Source organism: Oryctolagus cuniculus, chromosome 21, assembly GCF_964237555.1.
Source record: "Oryctolagus cuniculus chromosome 21, mOryCun1.1, whole genome shotgun sequence".
NCBI classification, from domain to species: Eukaryota; Metazoa; Chordata; class Mammalia; order Lagomorpha; family Leporidae; genus Oryctolagus; species Oryctolagus cuniculus.
In genome coordinates, this window is record NC_091452.1 from 31404845 (window position 1) to 31428451 (window position 23607).

At 59.0% G+C, this 23607-nt stretch overlaps 1 protein-coding gene across 2 annotated transcripts in view; it reads right to left on the reverse strand.

Annotated features, from left to right (window-relative positions):
- Positions 1-3549: 3549 nt before the first annotated feature.
- BCR (BCR activator of RhoGEF and GTPase) overlaps positions 3550-23607 on the reverse strand; it is a 129387-nt gene continuing 109329 nt past the window's right edge. For both annotated transcript variants that reach the window (XM_008250161.4, XM_051837109.2), the window contains 8 exons: positions 21842-21973; positions 10780-10839; positions 9437-9546; positions 8174-8313; positions 6010-6144; positions 5189-5294; positions 4627-4789; positions 3550-4433 (listed from right to left, as the gene is read on the reverse strand). In XM_008250161.4, the coding sequence (XP_008248383.3) occupies positions 4344-4433; positions 4627-4789; positions 5189-5294; positions 6010-6144; positions 8174-8313; positions 9437-9546; positions 10780-10839; positions 21842-21973 (936 nt within the window). In that variant the 3' untranslated portion in view covers positions 3550-4343. The remainder of the gene's footprint in view (positions 4434-4626; positions 4790-5188; positions 5295-6009; positions 6145-8173; positions 8314-9436; positions 9547-10779; positions 10840-21841; positions 21974-23607) is intronic.

The window sequence follows — 23607 nt, forward strand, 5'->3', positions numbered from 1 at the left end:
TGGCTTTAACCCGCTGTGCCACAGCTGTACAGACAGTGCCGGAAAACTTGAAGGGAGTGTGGTGAGTTGTCCCCAGGAGAAGGGACAATGAGCCGGTGTGCAGGCTGAGCCTTGCGAGGGCTGGGGAACAGTTCAGAGGGGTCCCCAGGAGGCCTGGCTGGACTACCCAGTCTGGGGGCACCAGGCACCATCTTGCCCACAGCAGCTGGTCTTCTGGATGCAACCAAGTTGCCTTAGGGCCGTCTCCCAGCACCCCGCCTGCCTGCGTGCGTGCCTGGCTTTTCTGTACCGTGGGACCCGGGTGACACAGGCCCCCTGCCTGGGGCCGCAGGGTTCTCTGGCCCCCCCGCAGGGGGTGGCTTGCCAGCCCCACCCTGCCCCCTGACCCTCGGCAGCTGCTGCACAGGAAGCCATTTGGACCTCCTCAAGGGCAGCGTGCCGGTCACCCGTGTGCCGTGTATCCTTCCAGGACTATTTGTGACAGCCCCTCCTTAGCCCGTGAGAACACTTCCTTCTAAGGCAGTCAGGGCTCTCTTTAGGGGCGGGTATGAAAGTCTCCGTGAAATCTTGGATGCCCTATTTTTTTTTTTTTTTTAAGATTTGTTTATTTATTTGAAAGTCAGAGTTAGAGAAGGGGAGAGACAAAGACAAAGGCCTTCCAACTACTGGTTCACTCCCCAAATGGCCGCAATGGCTGGAGCTGGGCTAGTCCAAACCCAGGAGCCAAGAGCTTCTTCCAAGTCTCCCACATGGGTGCAGGGGCCCAAGCACTTGGGTCATCCTCCCCTGCTTTCCCAGGACATTGGCAGGGTGCTGGATTAGAAGTGGAACAGCCGGGACTCGAACCAGTGCCCATATGGGATGCCTGTGCTACAGACAATGGCTTCATCTACTATGTCACAGTGCCAACCCTGATAAATAAATCCTTAAAAAAAAAAAAAAGACACTGCTTGAGATGCCCACATTCCGTATCAGAGGGCCCAGTTTCTAGCCCAGGCTCCGCTCCCAATTCCAGCTCCCTGCTGATGCACACTCCGGGAGGCGGCAGGTGATGGCTTGAGTCCCTGCCACTCGAGTTGGAGACCGGGATGGAGTTCCAGGCTCTTCTTGGCTTTGGCCTGGCCCAGCCCCAGCCATCACAGGAATCTGGGGAGTGAACCAGAGGAAGGGAGATCTCCATTTGCCTTTCAAGTAAAATGTTGGTTTTTTTTTTTTTTTTTTTTTTTAAACATCAGCTCCTAGTAATGTAAGTCTCAATGTGACCTCCCCTAGGTCAGCAGCAGGCCAGTGAAGGGTGACCCCTGGCCTTCCTGGAAACACCTGCACCTTCTGGCTTGACAATGGCAGTGGTGGTGACTGTCCTCCAAGGACAGGCATCTACAGACCAGCCAGACAGTCCTCCTACAGGCAGGACACCACCAATCAAGCCCCTCACCCCTAGCACCCATCAGGCGCCTACGAGAACACCTCCCTGGGGTCCTAGGAAGACTTGGGATCACCCACCCTGCAGCCACCTGCGTGGGGTCTTTCTCGAGGGAGCCTTGGCCTCCTGGGGGTGCTCAGGGCCATCTGGTGCCAAAGCCAATGGACAGTCGGCTTTCCCCAGCCTTGCCCATCTCCCTCCCGATAAAGCGGGTGGGCTTCTGACGGTAAGGTCAAGGTCACAGGCCCCAAGAATGCCCATGGCCCATCTTGCCCGCTGGGCCTGGCACCACCACCAAATTTCCACCTAAGGAGGAAGCACCCTTGATCGAGGAGCTCATGCACACCAGGGTGGCTGGCTGGAGCCCCGCCTGCCCCCGGGCACCAGCCAGGCTGCTCCATCTGCAGGCTCAGCATAGCATCTCCCAGGTGGTCCTTGTCCCTCTCAAAGCCAAGGTCCCTGCCCATGCTCAGTGGCTGTTCCACAGCACTGCCCAGCCAGCCCCTGCCCGTAGCCACCTGTGCACCCGCTGCTTCTAGCTCTACCGCCCAGCCCAGTACCGCCAGGGGTGCCAGCCGTGGCTTTTCTTTTTAATCTAGAAATCACCACCAATGCAAGTTGTTGTTGTCACAGGGAACTTTAATGGAAGTGGCAGCCAGTCCTCCAGGCTCCCCCCACCACCCCCAGCCCCGTGTGGCACAGACAGCTGGGCTCCGAAGTGGGATGGGCACAGCCGCCCATTGGTGCGGGACAGCCAGGCTGCGGTGATGGTGAGGCCCGAGGCCCGAGAGCATGGCTTCTGGCTGCAGAGTCTGGTGGCCACACCTCGTCGGGGGTGGGGTCGGGTCTCCCTCCTAGGTCAGCTCCGCACTGGCTCTGCCAATTCACAGGCCCGTGGGGTATGACACAGGAGGTAAACTGAGGCAGCCCCCTACTCCCATGCAAAGCACTGATGGACCCTGTGGCCAGCGGCAGAGGGACACGCTCACAACCGCACGGCCAGGACGGGGTCATTTCGAGGTCCAATAGCACGGGTCCTATATAAATAAGAAGTCCAGGGCGAGGAGGCAGCGGGGGAGGGGGGTTCACAGGGGCCGGAGGCAGCAGGGATGGGGCTGGGGGTAGGAGGAGGTGGCCCGCATTGGCACACACATTGGGTTGGGGCATATTGCTTTCCAGTTTCTAGGCAACAGATGCAGACCGCAAGACATACTGGAGGGGATTAGGGGGGTACAGAAATAAGAGCTGGCCCTCGTGGGGCTGGGAAGCCAGGCCAGAGAGGGGTCCAGGGGCCCCAGCTGGGTGCTGAGGGCACAAGCTCCCACTCCCTGCCTGCAAGGCGCTGCGAGCCGAAAGCAGGCTACATGGATGCCACGCGCAGCAGCAGCGAACCTCCATGTCTTTGCTTTCCTGCCTTCTGCCTCCCTGGGCGAGGCCCCCAGCAGCCAGGAAGGGGGCACAGGGCTCCCCGGCTCTAGGGGCTCCCCGCGGTGGGCTGCCTGTGGACGCCCGGGTGATGGGACGGCGCCCTGCTGTGTCCTCCCGTGACCTCTCGTGCTCACGGTCCAGAGTCTCGCCTACTGCTCCTCTGCCTCCTGCAGCCCCCACCCCCACCCCCAGCCCCCCCAAGACCGGCTGGGAAACCTCGCCTCTCGCTTCCCCTGGCTGTCTGCACTCTCCTGCCCGGAACAAACCCGTGACTGCTCAAGGGTCTGTTTCTTCACAACACTTGGCGGCCGGCCCTGGCTCCTGCCCAGGTTCGGGGGTGAGCCGGGGCATGGACTGGGAGCCCCAGGCCCGGCCTGTCCCAGCCCCTCCTCGTGTCCCACGCTCTGGGCGCTCCGAGGAAGACGGAATGCTGCTAGGACACGGGACAGTCCACGCGGCATACATTCTAATATCTTATTAAGGTATCAGAATCTTGTTAGGAGAAGAAAAAAAAAACCTTAGAAACTATGTATAAAACTTAAAAATATTCAAGTATCAAAAGGCTATTTCGGATCAAAGTTTTAAAACCAGCCCTGTACAAGAGTTAACTGCGCTCCGCTGAAGGCCGGGAGAGAAGGCAGGTGTGCAGGGGAGGAGGGGCTGGGGCCTTGGGCACAGCAGAGCCGGAGAAGTTGAAGTGTTTTTGTTTTTGTTTTTTTCTTTAAAGCCAAAAAGGGAGTGAGCGCCAGGCAGGAAGACAGGGCTGGTGGACACACCGACTGTCCCCGAGTGACACTCCCTCCCCAGGAGGGGTCTGGTCCCCCACCCGCAGCATCCTGGCTCCATCCCGGGGCAAAAAGCCAGCAAAAAACAAAGCAATGTGAAACAGCAGGAAGCGGACCAGTTTCTGCAGAGATCCTTCTAGAAAGAAAAGAGAGAAGCAGGTGGTGAGTGTGGAGTTGGAGCGCTGCACGGTATGGACCTGTTACAGGTGGCGGGTGGGGATGGGGTGGGGGGGTGTGTGTCCTGGGTCAGGGCACCTGACCCGTCCCCTCCCTCTCCCCCGCCACAGGGAGAGGGCCGTGGCCCCCAGGGGTGCAGCAGCAGCAGCGTTTATTCAAGACACAACAGGGAGGGAAGCTTCTCCCCGGACAGGGTGCATCTTGACAGGTGATCCAGTAGGGAATCTTTTAAATTCTGATAAGTTAAATTCATAAAAACCACTCCCTTCGCTCCCAGTGGAGCAGTGCGGGCTTGGAGCGCCCTCTGGTGGCAGCTTGAGAAAAGCACAGTCTGAGGCCAGCCCAAGGCTTGCAGGCCCACCAGGTGCTCCCTGGGGGGGGGGGTCCGCCTAGGCCATCTGGCCCTCTGCTTTGGGTGCTTGTTGTCTCTTGGCAGGTGGCCCGGTTACAGTTCCTGCTCCGCGGGTGGCCCATTCCGCCACGGGTGTCCAGGCAGTCCTGCTGACCTCCTGGAGACGATGGCTGGGTCTTTAGACTTCAGTGGAGAACAGGATACTCTGTCTCTTGCTGTCTGGGGCAGGGATGGCCTCGAGCTGCAGGAAGTACAGCAGCACCTGGACCTGCCCGGGGTGCAGAGGGAAGAGGGAAGAGGCTCAGACAGGGGTCAGGGAGCCGAGAGCCGTGGGGGCCTGGGCAGCTCCCTCTCTCTAACCTTGGCCACCACCCCTGGACTGTGCTGGTGGCCCAGGGGGCTGCCCTGTCCACCGTGTGGCACAGCACGGGCGGGAGAGTCTGTGTTGACATCCTCCATACCTGGGACATGACCTCCAGGGACCAGCTGTCGGTCATGGTCACGGGCTGCCCGGGGTTGGCGGGGAGCTTGCTCTCCTTCTCCGAGGGCCGCAGCAGCGTGGGGCCGAAGACAGTGGCAAGGTTGTGCAGGGACATCTTGTTCACCGTCTCCTTTTCTGCCACCCTGCAGAGGGTCAGCAAGGAAGGTGCTGTCATGACACACTGCCCCTGGCTGCCCTGTGCTGGCTCCAGTGGCACAGCCACTCAGGCGGAACAAACTCCATCCTGGCTGGGCTGAAGGCTGACTCCCCCCGGGGGTCCTCTGGGGTCTCGGGGGTGCCCAGGATAGAGGCCTCTGCAGGCCAGCTTCAGCCATGCCCTGGTGGGGGTGGGTGGGGGTGGGCAGGGGACACCGATGGCCAAGGTCAAAGCATCTTTGTTCTTTGCTTGAGGCCGAGCGAAGCTCCAGTGCCCAGAGGGGGTGAGAGACAGCTCTGAGGAGGAGGGAGAGGGGCAGGGGTGGCCCTGGGGAGCCCACAGAGAGAAACCGGCTCGGAGCTGCTGGCCGGCTACCCGGGGCTACCTTTTCAGGTGGTCCAGGAGGAAGAGGAAGGTGAGCAGGTTGGCCTCCGGGAGGGACAGCAGCAGGTTCAGCATGCAACTTTCCTTTGCGACGGGGTCTGAAAGAGCTGCAGGAAGTGGGGGGTGGGGGTGATTTTGGTGGGGAGGCTCAGAGCAGTGGGGCCCGGAGGCCTCTCCTGAGGGTGCCCACACCAGCACCGTCCTCGCTCGGACAGCACTGGCCCCCAGGAGGAACCTGTGTGGAGTGTGACCCGCCCTCGCTATCTTTCCTGTGGCTCAAAGGGGCCCTGGGCACCCAGGGCTGTGACAGCGGCTGCTGATGGACACAGCTGTCCATCACACGCTCCTGGCTCCTCCTCCTCTGTGAAGGAAGCAGGCAGTGTGAGGACAAGGACGTTTTTCAGGCCTTACTCCTGAGCCCCGCACCACCCGGGCATCCCGGGGGCCTGGACTGGGATCCGAGAGGTGGGCTGGTCCTAGGTGGGGGACGGGGAAGCTGCAGTGCCCCGCGTGGTGAGCTGGGATTTCTTGCCAGGTTAGAGAGAGGTAGGGAGGGAGGGGCCAGGGCGTCCACCTCCTGGTCTGCAGACTTGACTCCACGGCAGCAGCAGCTGCTTGCTGGGGGCTTACTGGACGGGCGGGGACCTCGTGCTGTCTGAGCACAGGAGACGCCCTTCACAGACAGGCTTGGTTCTCCGGGCCCAGCACAGCCAACGCTCTGAGGTCAGGCCCAAACGCAGCCCATGGCAAAGCGTTGGGTGGGGGAGAACAGGCCTGGCATGGGTGCCCCCCCTCCAAGGACGGGAAGCCTCGGGTGCTCACCGATGCCCTCGGCGAAGTTGGGGTAGAACTCGTCAGTGAAGAGGGGCTCGGGCAGCTCCCGGAAGTAGAGCTTCAGTGTGCCGGCGATGGCGTTCACGTCCATCTGGCTCATCATCACCGACACGTCCTTGTTATCTGCCGACAGCGCGGAGACGGAGTCTGAGCCCTCCTGGCCCTGCTGACCATCTCGTGGGTCCTGCCCCTCTGGGCAGCGCATCCACCTCCCCCCAAGCAGCCTTCTGATTCCAAGTCTGTAGGGGAGGCAGGTGCATCCTCCCATCTCCCCCGCCTGCTTGGCGAGGAGCAGCCGGTGGCACAGCCAGGACATCCCTGGCCAGGGGGAGGCTGTGAGGTCCAGGGAAGGAAGTTGGGGGGAGTTGATGTGAGAGCAGGGTCCACCCAGGGGTGCTGAGCCTTCAGCTGGGCTCCAGATCAGGGTGCGGGCTGCGTGCAGTGCTGATGAGTACAGTTCAGCACCTTCCACTCTAAGGACACTGGGCAAAGCCCCTCTGGGGGTCTCAGAATCCTTGCCTGGCCTCTGGCCCTTGGCCCGGCAGGTGAGTTGAGCAAGACAGAGGTGGGGATGTGGCAGCACCAGTAGGAGCTGGGTCACGTCGGCGCCTTTGCCTCACCACACCCTCAAGTGGGGCAGTGATTGCCTTGGCCATAGCCTCACGGAAGCTCCTGGCCCCACCTGACAAGTGGTAAGCATTGCCTGGATGGATGCAGGGTCAGCTTCTGCAGAGACCCCTCCCATAACTTTTTTTTTAAATTAATTTATGGGGCTGGTGTTGTGGTACAGTGGGTTTGGACAATTGGTTTGAGTCCCAGCTGCTCGGCTTCTAATCCAGCTCTCTGCTAATGCACCTAGGAGGGCAGTAGAAGATGGCCCAAGCACCTGGGCCCCTTGCTGCCCATGTGGGAGACCGGAAGGAGTTCCAGGATCCTGGCATTAGCCTGGCCCAGCCCTGGCCACTGTTAGCATTTGTGGAGTGAGCCTGAAGATCAAAGATGTCTCTGTCTTTTCCTCTCTTGGTTACTCTGCCTCTCAAATAAATGAATCTTAAAAAATATATATAATAATAGGGGCCAGCACTGTGGCATAGTAGATTAGGCCTCAACCTGCTGCACCAGCATCCTATATGGGTGCCAGCATCCTATATGGGTGCCAGACTCTGGCTGTTCCTCTTCCAATCCAGCTCTCTGCTGTGGCCTGCAAAAGCAGTAGACAATGGCCCAAGTGCTTGGGCCCCTGCACCCACGTGGGAGACCTGGAAGAAGCTCTTGGTTCCTGGCTTTGGATGGGCCCAGCCCTGGCCGTTGCAGCCACTTGGGGAGTGAACCAGCAGATGGAAGGCCTTTTTCTCTGTTTCTCCCTCTGTCTGCCTCTCAAATAAAGAAATAAATACTTGAAAAACACAAAGAGTTAGAGAGACATTGACACAGATAAGTGGGGTTCACTTCCCAAACACCCTCAATGGTCTGTGCTGGGCAGCACAGGGGCCAGGAACACATAGGGGTCTCCCATGTGCGTGGCTGGGGTCCAGTCACTTTTGCCATCACTGCCCCCTCCCCAAGGTCTGCACTAACAGGACGTGAAAAGCGGGGGCTGGGACTCAAACTCAGTCAGTCAGCCGTGGGACCCAGGTGTCTTAACTGCATTAAAACTGCCAGCCCCTTGGTCCAGCACTGTGGGGTAGTGGGTGAAGCTGCTGCCTGCAGTGCCGGCATCCCATACAGGCGTCAGTTCTAGTCCCGGCTGTCCCACTTCAGATCCAGCTCTCTGCTATGGCCTGGGAAAGCAGTAGAAGATGGCCCAAGTGCCTGGGCCCCTGAACCCACATGGGAGACCTGGAAGAAGCTCCTGGCTCTTGGCTTTGGATCAGTGCAGCTCCCCGGCCATTGCGACCAATTGGGGAGTGAACCAGGGGTTGGAATACCTCTCTCCACCTCTCTTCTCTCTGTGTAACTCCGACTTTCAAATAAATAAGTCTTCAAGAAAAAAAAAAAGTGCCAAGCCCACGCTGGCCCCGTCTTTCATTTTTCTAATACCCAAAGAGCGGGCTCAGGAGAGAGTCTGGAGAAGGGATACCCCGGGTGCCGGGTCCCAGTGGGGCGCCAGGTCCCAGGGGGGCGCTCTGGGGGTCGCTGCGTGGACACTCACTGACGTCGAAGGCCGCCTTCAGCGCCTGGATGTCCGTGGCCACTCCGGACACGCGGTAGATGCCCACCTCCTCCATGCCCCGCCGTTCGATCTCCTCCACGCACTGGCGCACGATGTAGGGCACCTTGGACCTCTCCCTCCTGCAAGTCGGGGCAGGGGGGCGGGCAGAAAGACATCCTCAGTTCCCCGGGGAGACAAGTGACACAGCCTGGTGCGCACGTTCCCTCCACGCTGCATGCTCATGGTGACCGCTAGGTGTAGCTCCCAGGGTGGGGGTGGGGGTGGCTTTCTAGGCAGCTGAAGCAGCCGCAGCAGGGGCTGGGGATAGGGGACAACAGTCAGGCAGTCGGCTGGCCGCAGGGAGGGCAGAGAAGATCCCAGGCCTCGAGTGAACAGTGCCCCTCCCTGGAAAGCAGCGAGCTGATCTCCATGTGGGAAGATGGCGCCCCTGCCTTGGTCCTGCTGCTCACTTGCTGTGCGAGCGGCATGGAGCCCCTGAGCCCCTGGGCCTCCCCAAGTGCACACGTCAGACCCGCAGCACGCATCTGCGCGGCGTGAAGGTGCGGGACGGCACTGGGCTGCCTAAGCAGTCGGCGCTCAGAATCCTGTGATGCTGAACGCTTGTCTGCTCTGGGCTGGAGCCGTGGGCGACTGGAGTACCTCCAGGGCCTGGAGGAAGCAGGCAGAGCTCAGGGGGCAGGAGCCGGTGCTGCCGGCAGGCCCTCCTTTCAGTTGTATTTTGCAACTGGGGTCAGGAGCACATCCCAGCTGTTTCCCGGACCATGGGGGCGGCTGCTGCCCACGCAGTCTCTCTGCCTCCAGGGCAAGGGATGGCTTGGCTGGGGTGCCCTCGTAGGGGTGGGGTGGGAACGGTGTTTGGCGCTGCAAGTAGGTGTTCAGGAAACGGCTGCCGCAGGCCCGCCCGGACCCAGAGGATCAGTGAGGTCAGGGGCCAGGCCAGACCTTGTCCCGGGGAAGGGAATGAATTCCGGAAGGAAAGCGGCCTGTGCCCTCGAACCGACAAACAGGCGTCTACTCGGGGCAGCCGATTCGTGACCAAGGGGCACCGACCAGGGACCAGGACAGCTTCCAAGCCAGGGGAGGACGTCTCTAAGCAGGTTTGTGCGGTCAACACGGGGGATGGCTACACACGTGGGGCGTCCCCTAGGGGCCACACCTGGCGGCAGGGAGTGCCGCCCTCGCCCCTCTCTGCAGAGACACCTGTGCTCTTGGTGCACACGGCCCAGTGCCCTTGCCACTTACTTGGTGACCACGGCTATCTTGACCCCGAAGACTCCTGTCTGTTTCCGGGAAGGCATCCTCTTCAAGCTGAACTCCCTGCTGGTGAACTTGACCGACAGCTTCACTTCAATCTGCAGCGGGAGGCAGGGGGAAGAGGCGGCATGGCCCACTCGCCCTTCTGGTCCTCATGGCCTGAGGTCCCAGGGGCCTCCTGGAGGCCTTGACCAATCTTTGCACCCCTGGATCAGGCAGGCTGAGGTCCCGGTGGGAGGCTGGTCCAAAGAGGGAATCCTCAGGACAGTTCTAGGACACGCTTACTCTGGGACCCCCTCCCACAAGCCCCATTATCTCTTTTTTTTTTTTTTTATTTGACAGGTAGAGATATAGACAGTGAGAGAGAGAGAAAGAGAGAAAAGGTCTTCCTTCCATTGGTTCACCCCCAAATGGCCGCTATGGCTGGTGCTGCGCCAATCCGAAGCCAGAAGCCAAGTGCTTCCTCCTGGTCTCCCATGTGGATGCAGGGCCCAAGCACTCGGGCCATCCTCCACTGCCTTCCCAGGCCTCAGCAGAGAGCTGGACTGGAAGAGGAGCAACCGGGACTAGAACCTGGGGCCCATATAGGATGGCGGCACCACATGTGGAGGATTAACCAAGTGAGCCACGGCGCTTGGCCCTCTTTCTTCCTTTATATAACACACAGGGGCCGGTGCTGTGGTGTGGTAGGCTAAGCCTCTGCCTGCGCCACATGGGCGCTGGTTTGAGTCCCGGCTGCTCTACTTCTAATCTAGCTATGGCCTGGGAAAGCAGCAGAAGATGGCCCAAGTCCTTGGGCCCCTGCACCCACGTGGGAAACCTGGAAGACGCTCCTGGCTCCCAGCTTCGGATCAACCCAACTCTAGCTATTGTAGGCATTTGGGAAGTGCGCCAGTGGCAGGAAGACCTTTCTCTCTGTCTCTCTCTCTGTCTGTAACTCTACCTCTCAAGTAAATAAATAGATTTTTTAAAAAAATAAGAATAATAAAATGCAAAGAGTAATACGACAAAAAGCCAAGGACGATCAGATGATAATATCTCCTCATTCTGCCTAGGTTTTGGGGTGTTTTTTATGATCTAAGCCAGGGGACACCCCAGGACCCCAGGTGCAGGTCCTGACTGTTCTGGTTGCCCTAGAGATCTTTGTTTGCAAAGAGAGAAGCCCAGGGCCTGGCTGCAGCCTGCATTCCACAGCCCCTTCCTGTGCATGGAGACTGGGCCTTCGGGGGCCTTCCTTCTTCCTCCTGCTCCTGCCACCTTCCAAATGCCAGCTCGGGCTCAGCCGCCTCTCTGCGCTCCGTGGAGAGAACCGGGCACCCTCGGGGACTCACCCCGTTCATGGCGATGACGGTCCGTTGCCAGTCTCTGTCCTGCATGGCCTGGGGGTCCAGCTGGAAACAAAGAGGCTTGGTGAACAGAGGCCCAGCCCGCCAATGAATACGGCCCGACTCTTTCCAGAGAGCCAGAGGACCAGATGCCGAGCAGTCCTGGGAGCTCAGGGCCCCGCTGCTTCCAGGCCTTTGCTGTCTGGGGCCTGAGCTCACCCAGGTTGGTTGTGCGTCAGTGACAGCTCCGGGCCCTGCACCTGCTCCTCCCTCCGCTGCTTCCAGATGGGAACTGAGGGCCAGGCTGGTAGCCTCTCTCCACCTGGCTCCCCTGCCCCCAGCACGGGTGCTGTAAGGTGCTCACTGAGGGGTCGATGGTTGGCTTAAAGGACCTTTTGGAAGTTCAATGGCAGCCGCAGCTTCCGGGGGTGGAGGTGAGGCTGGCATCCCAGAGCTGCCATCTGGGGAATCAGACACCGGGTTCTCCCTGCGCCATGGGCTGCCCCGTGGCAGGAAGAGACGCCAGGCCCATTCCATGGATTAGAGTCGGGCCGAGAAGGATCCAGAGCAGCCGCAAGGCACGCAGCTAGTGAGGGGAGCCAGGAGGGAATCCCTCTAACTCCAACCTGCTCCAAGCAGCTGCTTTGCACAAACTTGGCACTTAATGTGCCCTGAACGAACAGCCAGAGCTGCTGTAAAACCCCACAGCCCGCACGGCCAAACCTCACGTGCCTCCCCACCCCATGCAGGGGCCCTGTCTCCCCCTTTCTGCTGAACGCAGGCTCTGAATTAGCCCTGGCTGAGCTGGGGGGAACAGACGGCACCCTGAGTTCCGGATGGGGGCAGGGGGCTGGCACGTGTGCCCTGAGAACCTCCCCCAGAGCGGTGACTCTGGCGTGAAGCCAGCTGGTCAGAGAGCCACTGGCGCGGGCAGCCAGGCAAGCTGCGTCTGAGCAGTGACCGCCCGTCATGACCGCTGGGTGCCACACACACACACACGGCGGTGCGACTGTTATTATGCCAGCGGCCACAGCCCCCTGGGCTTTCTGCAGCTGCCACAGCTGAGAAACAAGGAGGAGCTGTGGAGTACAGCAGCCTCTACCTCACAGGTGTGGGCACCTGGGCCCTGCTCTCTGCACTTGGGCTTGGTGGGGGTGGCGGTGAGCCCTCACCTGCCCCTCCCTGGGGTCCTGTTGGTTAACATTTCCCCAGGGCCAGACACATGCAGCCAGGATGACAGGTGACCAAAGGGTGACAGCACACCTGCCTCCAGGGGCCGGGTGGGTCAGATGTGCATCTTATGGGGGCCACAGGGACCCCACTCCTTACCCTGTGAGACAGGATCTGGCACCTGTCAGATACAAACCACTCAAGAAGAAATCTCCCAAATGGGGCCTCTTCCAAAGAGTGACCCCTGGGGCTGGTGCTATGGCGTAAGGGGTTAAGCCGCCACCTGTGATACCAGTTTGAGTCCTGGCTGCTCCACTTCTGACCCAGCTCCCTGTTAATGTGCCTGGGAAAAGCAGTGGAGGGTGGCTCAAGGGTTTGGGTCCCTGCCACCTACATGGGAGACCCAAAAGAAGCTCCTGGCTTTTCCCTGGCCCAGCCCCAGCCTTTGTGGCCCTCTGGGGAGTGAACCAATGGATGGAAGATCTCTTTCTCTGTCTCTCCCTCTCTCTGTGTAACTCGGACTTTCAAATACATCAATAAATCTGGCAGAGCCAGAGAGAGAGAGAGAGAGAAAGAGGGAGAAAGAGATTGATAGATCTTCCATCCATTGGTTCACTACCCAGTTGGCTGCAATGGCTGGAGCTCTGCTGATCCGAAGCCAGGAGCCAGGAGCTTCTTCCAGGTCTCCCATGTTGGTGCAGGGGCCCAAGGACTTGGGCCATCTACTGCTTTCCCAGGCCATAGCAGAGAGCTGGATTGGAAGTGAAGCAGCCAGGACTTAAACAGGTGGCAGCTTTACTCATTATGCCACAGCGCTGGCCCCTCAATAAATCTTTAAAAACAAAAACAAAATGAAAAAGAGTGACTCCCTAAGTCTCTGCCATGGGCAGAGGAGGGGGCTAACACAGGGTCCTTCTTGGCTCTGGGGCCAGCCCAGGCAACAGGCACTTGCTGGCCATCACCCCCAACTCCCGGGTCCTGGTTGCCCTTCCCCGTCCTCCCAAGCAGCTGACCCCCCGGCCCCGGCTGGCCCCATGAGCTTTAACAAAGCCCAGAGAAGGTGCAGCTCCCACCAAAGAATCCGGACCAGTCTCCCGGGTGGACGCCCAGGTGACAGAGACCCTCTCCCTCCCAGCCCACCCAGCAACCACGGTCCTCGCAATGGCCCACCTGGCCCCTGCACACCAGGTCTCGGATGTGGCTCCACAGGGCGGTACCTCGAGCACACAGGTGCTTTTCTGCGGCGGCCATCAGGCTGTGTCCCTGCCGCTTGGGGTGGAAGCACCGGAGGAGGCCCTGCATGGCAGTGCGTGCCGACGGAGACTCGCGCATGCCAGGGGCCAGCACGGCTGGACAGCTAGCAGCACAGTGCTGGGCTCCTGGCCGCCTGCTGCCTTTTGACCAGGCTCCAGGGAAGCCCCGCCCCGCAGTCTGGCTGGCCAAGGTCAGGGGCTTCCCATCAGCCCCGGTGAGGTGTATGGGAAACCCCCCCGCCCCCCTCCCCCCGGTGGTTACGGGAATCCCGCCTGTCGCTGTCTCCCCTGAAGCTGAGCTTCCTTCTTCAAAGGGCTGGTTTCCTGCGGCCCCGGCTTGGAGACACTGAGTAACACGCGTGGGACTGGCAGGTCTGCCCCGTGCCTGGACCACCCCAGGCGGTGTCCCTAGTAACCACGTGCACAGCCTCTCACGGAGCTAGGGAAGAGAAGACACCGAGTGTGGTCCCCGCTCATCAGCAAACCATCGGGGTGACCCACAGCCCTGGCGCCCACCCCCTGTGGCTCTCAGGCGGCCAGGTCGGTTCTCCACTGGGTCCCTGTCTGCAGCTCTGTGTGGCGGTCCCTGGGCACCTTGACCTTAGTGGTCTTGACGGGGCGGCTCCAGTGGGTCAAGGTCTTCCTACCTAGGGTGGACACGTGGCCAAGAAACAGTGAACCGAGCAGGGCAGTGGCGGTGTGAAGAGCTCCCACACCCCCCTCAGCGCTGGCTCCCTCTCTGTGGTTATTTAAAACACCGAGAGGAAAAACAAGCAAGAGACGGGGGTTTGGAAAAACAAATGACTGAGTGGGCCAGAGACAGGAAACGGTTACGGGACAATTGAAGTCCTCGGACGGGACGCGGAGGAGGGTCCCCTCTGGGTTGTGAGGTCTTGGTGAGGAATGCGACCGACAGCTCACACCCCACGGCCTCAGGAAGTCTACGCTGCAGCTCATCTCCCCAGGCGGGGGGGTGGGGGGGGGTTGGCGCAGACAGTTGCCTGGAAACCTTCCCAGCTCATCCATCCCAGGGGAGGGGGGGGGTGACGGCGGGGGGTGGTGTGTGTCCCTTCAGGGTCCCTGACTCCCCCCCTTGCATCAGGGCTTTGCTGAGGACTCAGCTGTGTTCTGCTTGCTTTGCAGCCCCAGCCTGGTGGGGTGGACGTGGACTGACAAGTGTCCTTCCCCCAGCGACTCGCCTCCTCTTGGACAGCCACTCCTTAATGGCCCACGTGCTGCTGTCCGAGCTCCATACATGGGCTCTGCAACCCACACTTCGGGGTGGGGGGGCAGGCCTTCCCAGGGAACCTCTGCTCGCTGCAGGAGAAATCCGGCTTCCCCTTGTGACCTCCTGGTTTACTGCCATGATGAAATCTGCTCTCTTGAGCCCTAGTGTGGCCTTCTCTCTCTCCACTGCTCTGCTGATCCCAACCAGTCTCCAGCACCACTAAAATTAAGGGATGGGGCCAGCGCTGTGGTGTAGAGGGTTAAGCTGCTGCCTGCAATGCCAGCATCCCATATGGGCTCCAGTTCGAATCTTGGCTGCTCTACTTCCGATCTAGCTCCCTGCTAATGCACCTGGTGGAGCAGCAGAAGATGGCACAAATGCTTGGGCCCCTGCACCCATGCGGGAGCCCTGGAAGAAGTTCCTGGCTCCTGGCTTCAGTCTGGCCCAGCCCTGGCTACTGCAACCATTTAGGGAGTGATAGTGATCCAATGGAGAGCAGATTTCTTTCTCATGTCCCGGCTACTCCACTTCCAATCCAGCTCTCTGCTATGGCCTGGGAAAGCAGTGGAAGATGGCTCAATTGCTTAGGCTCCTGCACCTGTGTGGGAGGCCCTTGCACAGCCGAGTGGCTGTGTATACGGGACACACGTGGCCATGACAGAATCCTCTTTAATACTGGGGGGTAGAGTGGGGGGGTATGGTCTCTCCAGGACCCAGACATCAGATTCTCCCATCTGCTGCTTCACTCCCCAAATGCTCACAACAGCCAGGTCCAGGCCAGGTCAAAGCTCAGAACTCAATCCAGGTCTCCCACGTGTGCAGCAGGGGCTCAGGCACTTGAGACGTCATCCCCTCCCGGACTCCCACCCAACCAGTTGCAGGAACGAGCAGGGAGCTGGAACTGGAGGTGGAGCTGGGACTCCACCCCAGGGACTCCAAAATGGAATGTGGATGGCCCTCGTGGGATCCTAACTGCGGTGCCGAACGCCAGCCCAAGAATTTGCCAACCTCAGATACCTCGTCTAAGTGGGAACAGCCAACATTGGCCTCTTCATGGCTGGCTTATTTCACAGAGCAGAAATGTCCTCATGGTTCATGCACGTCCCAGCATGTGTCCAAACCTCCTTCCTTTTTAAGGCTGGACGGTCCTCCACGGGATGGATGAACCACATTTTGCTTACCCATTCATCTGTCACTGGACACTTGGGTTCTTCCACTTCGGGGCTGTGACAGTCAATGCTGCTGTGTGTGACTGGCCCAGTCTGGGGGTCATTGCCCCATTCACACAGCTGCTGCCCAGGTCAGTGGACTCTTGGGGGATAGCTGCCATGGAATTAATTGGTGGTCGGGGCCGGCGCTGTGGCGTAGCAGGTAAAGCCACCACTTGTACTGCCAGCACCCTATATGGGTGCTGGTTCAAGACCCAGATGCTCCACTTCTGATCCAGCTCTCTTCTATGGTCTGGGAAAGCAGTGGAAGATGGCCCAGGTTCTTGGCCCCTGCACCCACGTGGGAGACCTGGAAGAAGCTCCTGGCTCCTGGCTTCTGATCAGCACAGCTCCATCTGTTGCAGCCATCTGGGGAGTGAACCAGTGGATGGAAGACCTCTCTCTCTCTCTCTCAACTCTGCCTTTCAAATAAATAAATAAATCTTAAAAAAAAAAAAAAAAAAAAAAGAATGGGTTGTGGGGAGCAACCGAGACTAGACTAAATTACTGGAACTGCTAAGACTAACTGTGCATCTGATCTCCCACCATATGGCACTGAGAGGGAGTAAACAACTTCCACACAGCTGCCTCACCAATTCGACTAACAAGCTGCAGGAGCTGATCCTGCCCCTGATTGGAGGAGAGCAGCGTGCTCAACGCATGGGGAGAGAATGCTAGCAGAGTTGGGATTGGTGGAAGAGGACCTTAAAGGAGGAGAGAGACAACATGCAGGAGGAACATCTGAGAGAGCCGGCCGGCGGTGTGCTGCTCCTCCGCGGAAGCGGGGGAAGCGGCGGGGGGTGCCGCCCCTCCGCGGAGGCGGGGTCGGGGGGCAGCAGCTAATCCGGGGAGGACCGGGGAAAGAAACAACAGCAAATCCGTTGCCGCTCCTCCGCGAGCCTCTGGAGCGAGCGACAATGGGTGGTCACTTGAATGGGGAGGTGCCCAGGAGGGGGACAGCTGGACCTGCTGCCCTGCACCTGGTCGGGTTTCCACACAACCTGGGCCAGCAAGAAAGTGTGGGAGACCACACATGGCCAGCTACAAGTATCAGCTTCACGTCAAGCTGAGCTCAAACCAGAGATCCCAGACCATCTGTGCAGCCGCCAGATCTTAAATAAAACATTAACGACAACAAAAATCAACCCTTGCGCCCCCTAGTGGTAAATGAGGCACGAGGCGCTCAAAAGAGCAGGAGAAACCGCACACCTCGGGGACTATCTGCAAAGGGAGAAGAGAGAAGGAAAAAGACTGCAGGAATTGAACTCCCAGGGGCTGTGTGGCTCCAGCTGCCCTGGGCTTGGCAGTTTCTGCAGGGTCTGCTTGCACTGTGGGCCCAGCCCAGCATGTGCTGGGCATCTGGACAGTGCCTTTGGCCCCATCCCTGCCCCTGATGCACCTGACCAGACTCCTCCCACAAGCCCTCCTGCTCTGCTGCGTCTCATGCATTCCCATGGATCCCGTGATCCTGGTGGTTTTGAACTTAGGTTGATGCCTCACCTTAGAAAATGCCCCTGGACTCAGCGCCCCTCCTCTGTGAAGGCTTCTCTGTGCCCTGACCTCACCCTGCAAATGCCATCCAAACCTCTTATTTTTATTGATTGATTTGAGAGACACAGAGACAGACATAGAGCCAGTGAGCTTCCATGTGCGGCTTCACACCCTAAATGCCTGCAGTGGCAAGGACTGGGAACTCCATCCAGGTCTCCCACGGGGGCGGCAGGGACCCAATGACTTCAGCCATCACTGCTGCCTCCCAGGGTCTGCATTAGCAGGGAGCTGGAGTCAGGAGCTAGAGTCAGGACTTGAATCAGATACTCCCACATAGCACACAGGGATCTTAACTCATCTGACTTACTTATTTGAAAGGCAATCAGAGAGAGAGAGAGAGAGAGAGAGAGAGATTTCATCCATTTGTACACATCCCAAATGGCTGCAATGGCTGGGGCTAGGTCAGGCTGAAGTCAGGAGCCAGGAGCTTCATATGGGTCTCTCATATGGGTGGCAAGGGCTATCTTTTTATTTTTTTAAGATTTATTAGAAAGGCGCATTAGAGAGAGAGAGAGAGACAGACAGACAGACAGACAGACAGACATCTTCCATCTGCTGGTTCACTTCCCAAATGACCACAACAGTCAGGGCTGGTCCAGGCTGAAGCCAGGAGCCAGGAGCTTCTTCCAGGTCTCCCACATGGGTGCAGAGGCCCAAGCACTTGGGCCATCTTCTGCTGCTTTTCCAGGTGCATTAGCAGGGAGTTGGATCAGAAGTGAAGCAGCCGAGACTTGAACCGGTGCCCATATGGGATGCTAGCATTGCAGGCAGTAGCTTAACCCACTATGCCAGTCACGAGGGCCATCTTCCACTGCCTTCCCAGGCACACTATCAGGGAGCTGGATCGGAAGTGTAGCAGCTGGGACTATATGGGATGCCAGTGTCACAAGCAGTGGCTTAACCCACTGCAACATAACACCGGCTAACATTAGCATCATCTTAACTGGTGTCTTAACTGCTAGGCTAAATGTCTGTCCCCATCCAAGCTTTTCCAGCCTCTCTGCTCTGCAGATAGAGCCTGGGGACACAGATGCCTTCCTATTCTCGGGGACCCCAGGAGCAGGAAGGCAGCACATAGATTCTTGGTGTCTGAGGGTGGACTGGACAATCTTGCTTGCTCAGAGACCTCATTCACTGGCTGGCTTAGAAAGGCCCTTCACCTGGGCCCTCTGCACCTGCTCACATAGGGCAGGAGTTTGCGCCACCAGCACAGCTCTTCCCTGGGTGGCTGGCCCGGGCATGGCGGTGTCCCCTGGGAGGCAGCAGGTGATGGCTCAAAGGGTTGGGTTCCTGTCACCCACATGGGAGGAACCAGACTGACTTCCTGGCTCCTTCTCTTTGGCCTGGCCCTGCCCTGGCTGTTGTAGGCATTTGGCGAGTGAACCGGTAGATGAGAAGCTCTCTGTCTGCCTTTCAAACAAAACAAAACAAATAAAAAGGGAAGCAGGACACGACCATCCTCCCAGGACGCTCACTGGCAGGCACAGCCCGTGGTGCTACAACCCGGAGTTTGTCAGTGCCACTCAGGGCAACAGAACACAGATGGCATCCGGCCCAGGCCCAGAGGCTCCACCTCCCACCCCAGCTCCTCCCTGCAGCATCTGGATTTCTTCCTGTCCTTGCTCGGCCACGCAGGGCGCTGCGCCTGCCCCTCCTGGACCAGTGGCTGCCTGCGCTCACAGAAGGGTCTTCTCACCCCACTTCTTTTTTTTTTTTTTTGACAGGCAGAGTGGACAGTGAGAGAGAGAGACAGAGACAAAGGTCTTCCTTTGCCGTTGGTTCACCCTCCAATGGCCACCGCGGCCGGTGCGCTGCAGCCGGCGCACCGCACTAATCCGATGGCAGGAGCCAGGTGCTTCTCCTGGTCTCCCATGGGGTGCAGGGCCCAAGCACCTGGGCCATCCTCCACTGCACTCCCTGGCCACAGCAGAGGGCTGGCCTGGAAGAGGGGCAACCGGGACAGAATCCGGCGCCCCGACCGGGACTAGAACCCGGTGTGCCGGCGCCGCTAGGCGGAGGATTAGCCTAGTGAGCCGCGGCGCCGGCCTTCTCACCCCACTTCTGGGTCAAGGTGCATGTGGGGGTTGGGGGGCCGGCGTCCAGGGCACCCCCACAGACTCCCTGGATGTGGAGCCAGCCACATACACATACTCCCCCAAGCCTGCATCCTCCCCTACACCCCGACTGAGGTGTGCACCTGTGGTTCCCGGGAAAAGGCTGGGCTCCTCAGGACGTGGACATCCTCTCCCACGTAGCCCGACTCTGAAAGCAGGGGGGAGCGGGAGCGGGGGACGAGGCCAGGCTGGGGCCTGAGGGCGCCGGCAGTCGGCATCACCACCCCTCCTCTGCCTTCCTTCCTCTTGGGATCCCACAAACAAGCCCTGGTAGCCAATACCCGCGTTTCCAGGGGCCAGGCCAGGCCAGGCGCCACCTCTCTGCATGAGTCACAAACGCCCTTCACGGCGCCTGGATCCTTTCCATTTAAGGAGGTGGGGGGCGGGCAGAGGGGGCCACGTTTCCCAGTCACCTTCCCCTCCACGCCAGGCAGGGAGTGACCAGAGGACCGGAGCCAGACCCACCCTTCTCCACGGATGACAAACAAGAAAAACAAAAAACAAAAAACAAAAAACACCAGCAGCAGCAAACGTACCCCAGGCTTGCGAGCGGCAGGTCAGGCCCCTCACGTTCCCAGGGCCGCATAGTACCATGATGCACAGGCCCGGCGCAGCGTGGGGGGGGGGGGGGCCTGGAGCTGACTGAGGCTCTCTCCTCCTGAGCTCGATTTATTTCAAACCAGGCCCCCCACCCCGGGTCTTGCACATGTCTCCAGGGGGGCTCAGGTTTAGCCAAGAACCCTGCTAAATCAGTTTAGCCAGAACCCCCTTGCCCCTGATAGCCGATCAAATTTGGCATCCTTCGCCACTGGCCAGGACTTCAGACGAATCCTGCTGGGTCAGTGTAGCCAGAATCCCCTGCCCCGATGGTTCTTCCCAGTAATTTTCCACCTGGTAACCCCTGCCCCCCACCCCTGCTACGGTGGAAATTCCCACTCTTCCTGGTTGCACTTGGAGAGAAGCCCAAACCCCTCCTCCCCGACTTCAGAACCCTGTGCTGTGGTCACTGTACCTGCTGCGGGGGTCCTGACCCTGAATAAAGTCTTTCTTACTGGGCTTTAGCTGCATCACCCTTGAGTGATTTTTTTTAAACAGAGCCCATGCCCCCCTCCCTGTACCCCTCCTGCTCCCAGCTTCACACCTGGGTCCTGGGGGCTGACAGGTGCCTATAGGAGAGGATGGGTGGCAGGTGGGAGTTCCTGCTGAGCTAGCCCTGGGAGCAGCAGTGAGAAGTCACGCCCTCTGAGGCCCTCCCCCCTCCCAAATCTTATGACAAAGTCTTTGTTCAGCCAAGCCGGCTCCAGGCTCCACGACCTTCTCGCAGGTCCATGTATTTGCTTCCTTGGAAAAACAAAAATCCTGGCTCAGCCAAGTGCCCTGCTCATAAGTTGGCTGAGCAAACCCCCACCTGCTATCTGACATAGGTTCAATCTCAGCATCTGACCAAATTCCTCATCCGTCACCACCTGTCACCACCTGTCAGAATCCCATCAGGTGGGTTTAGCCAGGATGCCCCTGGCCCCTGAAATTCCTAACTTTCCATCTAGGGACCCCCAGGCTGTTTCCAAGCAACACAACCCCACTGGTGCATGCTGTGTCGGGCGGGGGCTGTCCTGAGGCTCGACTCCCCCACTGCAGCAGCCCCACCCCTGAGGAAGGCCTGGGTCTGCTGCTCTACCTCCCGCCTAGCTCTAACTTTTCTCAGCCACTTAACTCCTCTTGCTGGAGAAGGGGCTGGGGTTTCAGCTGGTGCTCCCTGGGGTGCCCAAGAGGAAAGCACAGGTTGTTACCAGTTTGGGTTATTTGCAAGACAGGAAGAGAAAGAGACAGAGACCTCCCACCTGCTGGTTTGCTCCCTGACAATGCCTGCAAAAGCTGGAGCTGGGCCAAGTTGAAACCAGGAGCCAGGAATTCAACCCAGGTCTCCCAGGAGGGCGGGCATCGGCAGCAAGTTTGAATCGAACAGTAGAGCTGGGACACGAACCCAGGATGCCAGGATGCGAGTGTTCCAAGTGGCATCGTAACAAATGCCCACCCCCAAAACACAGGCTGTGTGCATGAAGAAATAAGTCTGTCAAAATCCGGGGCACTGTGGCAAGCAGTGTCAAAGGTGAGCCTGATGGGACAAGGGGAGAGCGGCACTTCCTGGCTTCAGCCTGGCCCAGTCCTGGCTGTTGTAGCCATTTGGGGAGTAAGCCAGCAGATGCCAGATCTCTTTCTTTCTGTCTCTCCTGCTCTGTCACTCTGCCTTTCAAATAAATCCAAAGCCATGGGTCCACCCAGACCAACAACTGCCACGCAGTAGACGCTGGGACACTTGTTCTCGAAAGAGCCTGGCACCACGGTGCTCACGGCACAGTGCAATCGGGAAACCACCCTGGCATCCACTGAGAGCGGAGCGGCCCAGCAGATGGCAGACGGAACAGCAGCCTGTCTGCCCGGCCGGGTTATTTCAGAGGCGCAGACGCCCACTGCCCCGGGAGCCATCTCAGTGTCCCCGGGTGGGGAACCTTCTGGAACTCAGGGAGGGACGGGCAGCCTCACCTGCACCTGGCCTTTCCCCATGAGCCGGTCGGTGCTCTCGCCGTCCTCCTTGGCCATCTTGGTTTTGTTGTAACACTTCTCGTAGCACAGTATCCTCAGGGTCTGGGAGCCTTCCAGCTCTATCTCAAACTCCTGCGGGCCCCGAGAGAGAACAGGTGTGCAGTGAGCAGACAGGTGTGTGTGTACAGAGGTCCGGTGCTGCAGGCCGAGCCACAGCTCCTCCCCACAAACAGCGCCTGGCTTGGGACCCCACCCCCACCCCGCACGCTTAGTTCTGGGACCCTTTGTGGACCCCGGGTGATGAGAATGTGTCAGGTCCGGCTCATTGAGTCTAACAAACATCCCACTCTGGGGCTGTCCAGCAGTGCTGTGAACTGAAAATTGCCCTAGGAAACACCAGCATCAGAGCAGTGGGTTAAGCCCACCACTGCTTAGGAAGCCTGCATCCCTTATTAGAATGCCTGTTCGAGTCCCCGCTGCTCTGCTTCCGATCCGTCTTCCTGCTAATGCACCTGGGAAGGCAGCGGGGTGATGGGCTAAGCACTTTGGATCCCTGCCACCAGCCCCGGAGGCCAGAATGGAGTTCCCAGCTGCTGGCTTTGGCGTAGCCTGGCTCTGGCTGTTGCCGGCCCTGGGGAGTGAACCAGATGGACGATCTCTCTGTCTCCTTTTATTTCAAATAATTAAATCTTTTAAAAAGAAAAAAACAAAACAAAAACGTGGATCATCTATTAAAAAAAAAATTGGGGGCTGGCGCTGTAGCTCACTTGGCTAATCCTCCACCTGCGGCCCCGGCACCCCGGGTTCTAGTCCCGGTTGGGGCGCCGGATTCTGTCCTGGTTGTTCCTCTTCCAGTCCAGCTCTCTGCTGTGGCCCGGGAAGGCAGTGGAGGATCACCCAAGCGCTTGGGCCCTGCACCCGCATGGGAGACCAGGAGGAAGCACCTGGTTCCTGGCTTCGGATTGGTGCAGCGCGCCGGCTGTAGCGGCCATTTAGGGGGTGAACCAACGGAAAAGGAAGACCTTTCTCTCTGTCTCTCTCTAACTCTGCCTGTCCCCACCCCCCAAAAAAAAATTAGGGGCTAGCACTGTGGCACAGTAGGTTAAGCTTGAGGTGCTGGCATCCCATATGGATGCTAGTTTGAGACCTGGCTGCTATACTTCCAATCCAGCTCTCTGCTAATGACCTGGGAAAGCAGTGGAAGATGGCCCAAGTGCTTGGGCCCCTGCAGCCACATGAGAGACCTGGAAGAAGTTCCTGGCTTTGGCCTGGCCCAGTTCCGGCCCTTGTGGCTATTTGGGTAGTGAGCCAGTGGATGGAAGACCCCCCTCCCCGTCCGTAACTCTGCCTCTCAGATAAATAAAATAAATAAGTCTTTTAAAAAGTTCTGCTTAAGATAAGGGAAGACAAAGTGACCCCTGGGAGGTGACAGAAGTGAGAGGCAAGGTATCCCCCAGGCTTGCAAGAGGCCTGCTGGGCCTGAGAGGATGGGTGTGTGTGCCAGGAACAAGCAGGCCCCCTCTGATGACCAGGCATGAGCAGCCCCTGCTGGTCTGACACCACGGAGACCTTGGCGCCTTTGCCTCTGTACCTCCCTTCTCAAGCCTGCATGGCTGACTGGCACCTGACCCTTCTGCACACCGCCTAGAACCCTCACCGGTTGCTTCCACCGGTCACGGCCTCCCACTCCCGGCACAGCCTTCCCTGATGGGTCCCACATGGCTCTGATCCCTTCTCCTCGTCATAGGTATGTGTAGAGTCATGCT